This window comes from Chrysochloris asiatica, unplaced genomic scaffold, assembly GCF_000296735.1.
Source record: "Chrysochloris asiatica unplaced genomic scaffold, ChrAsi1.0 scaffold00019, whole genome shotgun sequence".
NCBI classification, from domain to species: Eukaryota; Metazoa; Chordata; class Mammalia; order Afrosoricida; family Chrysochloridae; genus Chrysochloris; species Chrysochloris asiatica.
The window spans coordinates 10,905,196-10,911,300 of NW_006408537.1; the positions used below are offsets into that span (position 1 = coordinate 10,905,196).

General features: G+C 34.2%; 1 protein-coding gene across 1 annotated transcript in view; it reads right to left on the reverse strand.

Annotated features, from left to right (window-relative positions):
• Positions 1–2,106: 2,106 nt before the first annotated feature.
• The window catches only part of KHDRBS2 (KH domain containing, RNA binding, signal transduction associated 2), an 864,427-nt gene continuing 860,428 nt past the window's right edge, over positions 2,107–6,105 (reverse strand). Inside the window, exon 9 of the mRNA XM_006835744.1 lies at positions 2,107–3,190. Coding sequence (XP_006835807.1) covers positions 3,093–3,190 — 98 coding nt within the window. The 3' untranslated portion in view covers positions 2,107–3,092. The remainder of the gene's footprint in view (positions 3,191–6,105) is intronic.

A 6,105-nucleotide genomic window follows, 5' to 3' on the forward strand; every position in this document is an offset into this window, starting at 1 on the left:
TGTTAGCAGGAAAGTTGGAGATTTGAGTGTATCCAGAGATAATGTAAAAGAAAGGTTTGGCTATCTACCTCTGAAAAATTAGCCTTTGAAAGCTCTATGGAGCACGGTTCTACTCTGACACACAAGGAGTTACCATATGTTAGAAATGACTCCATGGTACCTGATGGTGGTAGTGGTGGTGGTGGATTCTCTTTCTCATCTAGTAATGATCTATTCCCTTCATTCAAGTCGAACTTGGATGGCTCAATCAGCCTCATTCCTAACTACTATGATCACACACTGAATCTCTTGGTTTACTCATATCTCTCAAACGGCACTTCTTAAAGACTTGATTGTATTACAGAGCAAGAAGGAGAAAACTTATTTATTTATTTATTTTATCCTCATTTCAATCATTCTGGAAAAGCTATTTTCTGGGGATTTCATGACTGACCCTGTGTAGTTTTCAGTTTGAAGTTTATTTGACTAAAATGTTCTACTCCTTGTATACAGAAATCTAGTCTCAATTTACAGTAGTGTTATATTCAGTAAATACCTGTAAGATGAAATAGAATTACAGATGAGAAACAAGAAATTTATTGATGAAAATAGTGAGATAAATGGGGGAGATGGTGGGGATGGGTAGTTATTGTATTTGACTTCTGATCCCCTTTATTTTAATCCACAATTGTGGTTTTCTTCTCTTACAGTTTCAAATGAAAAATTGTAGCATTGCTTCTTTGTAGAATTAAAGAGATGGAGCATATAATTCATAGTGAAGAAAAGAGTCAAAGATTAATTATTAACTCACACTCCATTTGACATGCTTTCAAATAAGCTCAACAAATCTAGCCAGGTAAGTAAATATCAAGCTAGATCATTTTATTTCAAAACAAATGAAAAACAAAAAAAACAAAAACTGAATTCCTTGACAATAATCTAAACATTTTTTTAGTATTTCCACAAGCAGCATTGTGTGTTTTAGCTCACTGCTATTCCTTCATGTTGGTAAAGATTGTCTTAGATGTTTCAAAGAATAAAAAAAACAAGCTTACCTTAATCTTTCTTAACTCATCCCATCTGCTAGTCAACTACGTGTTCTTTACTTGTGGGCATCTGAAATAGCAAGAAAGAATAGAAAAAGACAATTAAATATAACTCAACAGCACTTTATGAAAGGCAAATATTAATAATTTTAACTGATGACAGACACACACTTCATAAAACTATAGCATGCAACTCCAGCTGAAAAAACTGAACAGCAATATGCCTAAGCTGGTTAGCAGCAAAAAAGTAAACCAATCACATCGACAAAAAGCCACCATAAACAAAAAAAATTGTATTTAAAAGATTAATATAGTTTTGGCATTCATCCCTACCATCAAGTCTTTCGCTTTTTTTTCCATCAAAATTTAGCTTACGTTTGATGTTAGCAAGAGTTGCATTACTATTATTGTTAATTTTAGTTCTGTTTATTACCTTGAGGGTTATATATTGTAAAATAATTTTGGTGCCTCTAGTTAATTTTAATTAGTTGTTTTAATAACCTATAGACCTATTTGTTATGTTTTTGTAGGTTTACTTTTTTAACTATCAGGAACTTAATAACTGAGAATATTTAACATTTCTGTTGCATATGCAAAATTACAGAGTTACTATTAGTGTTACCTGTTTAACGTTTAGTCATCCTTTGAGTCCTGCGACATATTTCCTTAATAATCATCAGCCATCAAGTCTGATAGTCTCAAAAGAAATATCAGCCCTCTAAACTGCCTTCAAGGGCGGTGATATTTAGCACTGAAAATTACAAATAAAGTTTTTGAGGTTGAATAGCAACAACTGGCCAGTGACACTGATGATTTGTTTGTCAAAACAAATTGTTATAAACTACGCAAATGAAGTCCACGCACTCTTTTGAGTGAAAACAAGAAAGTGAATCTACGCAATGCTTACATGTTAGATGGGATATTTAATGTGCGGGGGAACTCAAAGGTTGAAGAACTAGGCATTTAGACAGTGGTAAGTGGTAATCTTACCTCTTTATACTCCATTACTCTTTCTCAGGAGAGACATGCTAATGCAAACAAGTCAATCAGAGTTTGTGTTTAGCAAGATAAAGCTTAGAGGATAGTTTAAAATCCATTTATTATTCTAAATCCATCTTTTTCCATTAACATGTTATACATTAGTGTTTACTAACCATGATTCATGTAACAGTTTAGTTTGTTAACTTTTAAATTATTTAACAACCATAAGTTATTAATACATTTTAAAAGTATTACACAAATATCTTAAAACAGGCTTGGGTCCATTTTTGTAATTTTTAAATAGAAAACATTTTAGGCATCTCTTGAAGAAGAAATAAAGCAGGCATTTAAAGCTAGAAAACAAGTAATTCCAAATTTAGTTTTTACAAAAATTTTCAGCTTTATTGACAAATTATGGCAAACATATTTGACAAATTGTGGTTTCCTATTTAGAGAAGCTTACACATGGAACTTTATGTGTTTTTTTTTTCTTTTTTAACAAATACAGGTTAAAACACTGAACAAATTCAGTTAGCTACATACATACAGTAGCTGCTTGTTTTCAACCCCATTAAAACAGCATTTAAAATTAAATTTACAAACTTAATATTGAACATCTCCATCTAACTAACAGATATTAAAAGACAGGTTAAAACATCTTATCTACAACTTTATTATCAGCTAGTTCAAAAATCATATTACAGTCTTTTAGCAACCCTAAACAAAATTTATGCTAGTTGATTGAGACTCAAAAATTTTGAACAGATTCATGCTTTTTCATTAAAAAAAAAAAAAAATTACACACAACAATGAAAAACAACCAAGAGAATATCATCCTACTGAATGGATTATAGACAATGCTTGTCAATGTCTTTTTAAGTCCGTTTTGTGAAATAATACTAGTGTTAATGTCACGTCAACAGTATAGGGGAGATACAAGAAATATATGGGAGTAATCATGAGCAGTTATCCCTAGAATAAGAAAAAGAAAAAAAAAAAAGGACTATTACTTGTCTTGTTGCTGTTTATATGGAGACCACAGGCTATGAATTGTCTTTGAGGTGAGGTCACGGGTGAGGAAGACCTTCAATATCTACCATAGGGGTGCTCCCTGTATCCCCCTCTGGCTGACCTTGGTGGTGGCGCCTTCAGGCTGGAGCGGGTTGTGGTCCATTCTTCTGGTGCTATGGATAAGAGAAAGACAGTAACATTCACATGGCTTTAGTTTTCAAAAACAGTCATTTCAGACATAATAGTGGACCAAGGATCACCTTCTCCATGTAGCGAAATGTATGTAGCCAGTTGGGATTAAACTTTCAAAGCATTTTTTAAAGAAAAGAAAGTTAAACTCTTCAGATAAATGCACATTTATTATACAAATTCTGATGCCATGAAGTAGAGTATCCGTGCAAACTACTCTTCATTGAAGAAAAGCACTTGATCACTAGGTCAGTTTTAACCACAAGGTCAGCTCATAGGAAATCCTATACAGGGTAGTTATGAGTTGGAAAGGATTCAAGACCAGCATTTAACAACAGAAATTAGTTAGAGTTACTAGTGGTTCTTAGCCCTTGATTAACATAAGAATTATTTGGAAATCTTAAGAAAAGAAAAACATTATGCCTGTTATATTCACCTTTTGGCTCCCCAGATCAACTGATAAGAAATCTCTAGAGGGTAGGATCAAGGAGTTGATATTTTTAAAACGTCCTAATTCCTACGTGGCTCGGGTTGAGACCTGTTGTGCTAATCGGTCCTAGACAAGGTTAGAGATTCATAAGCAGGACATGCAAAGAGAGAATTTTAAGCAGCAAAGCCACTAAAGAAAAAGTATTTTCTCATACCGATTTCTCTAAATTAATGCCTTGGAAAATAAAGAGATACAGTAGAAACATAATGAGTACATAAAAAAAAAAAAAAAAAAATCCCTCATTTATCTATCATTCAAATTTTCACTAAACTCAATGTATTGGAGACTATCCAAAACCAAGAAACAAGCAACCAGGCTGTTGAGCATTGTGGAAGTAGTTACTGGGAAATTTTTGCCTCCAGAATAGGAATAGAGACTGATTGAGGTACATATTATTTGTATTTTAGTATTGATGGAATATAAGATAGGAATGAGACACTAATATGAAAAATATTTTCCCAGCTGAGAAAGCAGCTTGTTTTAGGTTAGTTGGCAAACTAGTTTGAGGCCAAATTTGAACAACTGCCTGTTTTTGTAAATAAAGTCTTATTTAAACAATGTTGCTGTTGTTAAGTGCCATCTAGTAGGTTTCAACTCATAGTGACCCTGTATAGGGTTTCCAAAGAGTGGCTGGTGAGTTTGAATCGCTGACATTGCTATGGAAACTGAACTTGTAGTCCAGTTAATTATCCAGTAGCACTATCCCTGGACTCCTATTTGAAAATAGGCATGTCAATCTATTTGGGTATCATATGGCTGCTTCTTATGGTAAGCAAAACTTATGAATAACAGCAGAGCATTGTCAGATATTGTGCCAGAAGACAAGCTCTGAAGGCTGAAAGTCACTCAAAATAAGACTGGAGAAGAGCTGCCTCCTCAAAGTGGCATTGATAGTAATGATGTGCATGGAGCAAAACATCCAGGACCTTCATTTACAGATGGAGTAGAACTCAAAATGGGGAGACACAACAGCAAACATCCACTAATAATCAGAACATGAAATGTACAAAGAATGACTTTAGGAAAATTAAAAGTTGTCAAAGATAAAATGGAATACATACAGGTCTATATCCTAGGCATTAGTTAGCTGAAATGGACTGCTATTGGTCAAATTTAAGAGGAATGGCATCACATTAATCATTAAAAGAACATATCAAGATCTATCTTGAATTGCAATATTGTCTGTGATATACTATTCATACACCTACAAAGAAGATGAGTTAATACAACTATTATTCAAATTTACACATGAACCACTAAAGGCAGTGATAAGATATTTGAAGAAGTCTGCCAACTTCTTCAGTCTGAAATTGATCAAACATGCAATTAAGATTCATTGGTTATGACTGGTGATAGGTATGCAAAGGTTGAAAACAAAGAGGAAGGATCAGTAGTTGGAAAATATGACCTTGGTGATAGAAATGATGCTGGAGGCAGCATGATAAAATTTTGCAAGACCAATGACTTATTCATTGCAAATACCTTTTATCAACAACATAAAAGGCAACTATATATGTGGCCCTCACCATATGGAATGCACAGGAACCAAAATGAATACATCTGTGGGAAGAGACAATGGAGAAGCTTATTGCCCTCAGCCAAAAAATGGCCAGGGGCTGACTGTGGAACAGATAATGAATTGCCCATATGCAAGATCAGGCTGGAATTGAAGAAAAACAAGTCCACAAAAGTAAAAATATAACCTTGGATATATCCTACCTGAGCTTAGAGACCATCTTAAGTACAGATATGATGCATTAGACACTAATGACCGAACACCAGAAGAGTTGTAGGATGACATTAAGAGAGTCCCCACTGAACAGTTTTCATCTTGTCTAGATGGGTCTGGTTAAAAGAGATGGGGGATAAGATTCTTATGATTCAATAGTGAGTAAGAGTTATCATTATTAATTGTGACTGTCACAATTATAAAGGTAGAAGTTTTGTAACAAAAATGGAAGTGTAATTGTTCTTACAGTCTAGAAATGAAGGAATCTAGGACCATCACGGGAGAAGCGCACAGCCTGAATGTGAGATCTTATCCACAGAAGCAGCGACACCAGAGATGGGGACATGGAGAAAGGTAGCAGCTGAGGACTCTAGATTCATGGGAAGAGAGGGACTAAGAGTACAAGAGCTGCCAGCCAGGAGGCAGACTTGAAGAATGTGCCCTTTGGTGGTATAAATTATATATGCCTGAGTGTTGTAAAAAAAAATAAGAAGAGTTAAAGTGAATAGAGAGAATCAAGAGAAACAGCTGTAAACATCCATTAATACTGTTATTGGATGGTACATGGAGGGGATTATTATCATTGTAATGAAACAAGGTATATGATTTGTTGAATGTAAAACTGATGATATCCCCTCTAAACTATCACTCAATTCACAATAAAACTTAAAAAAAAGAGC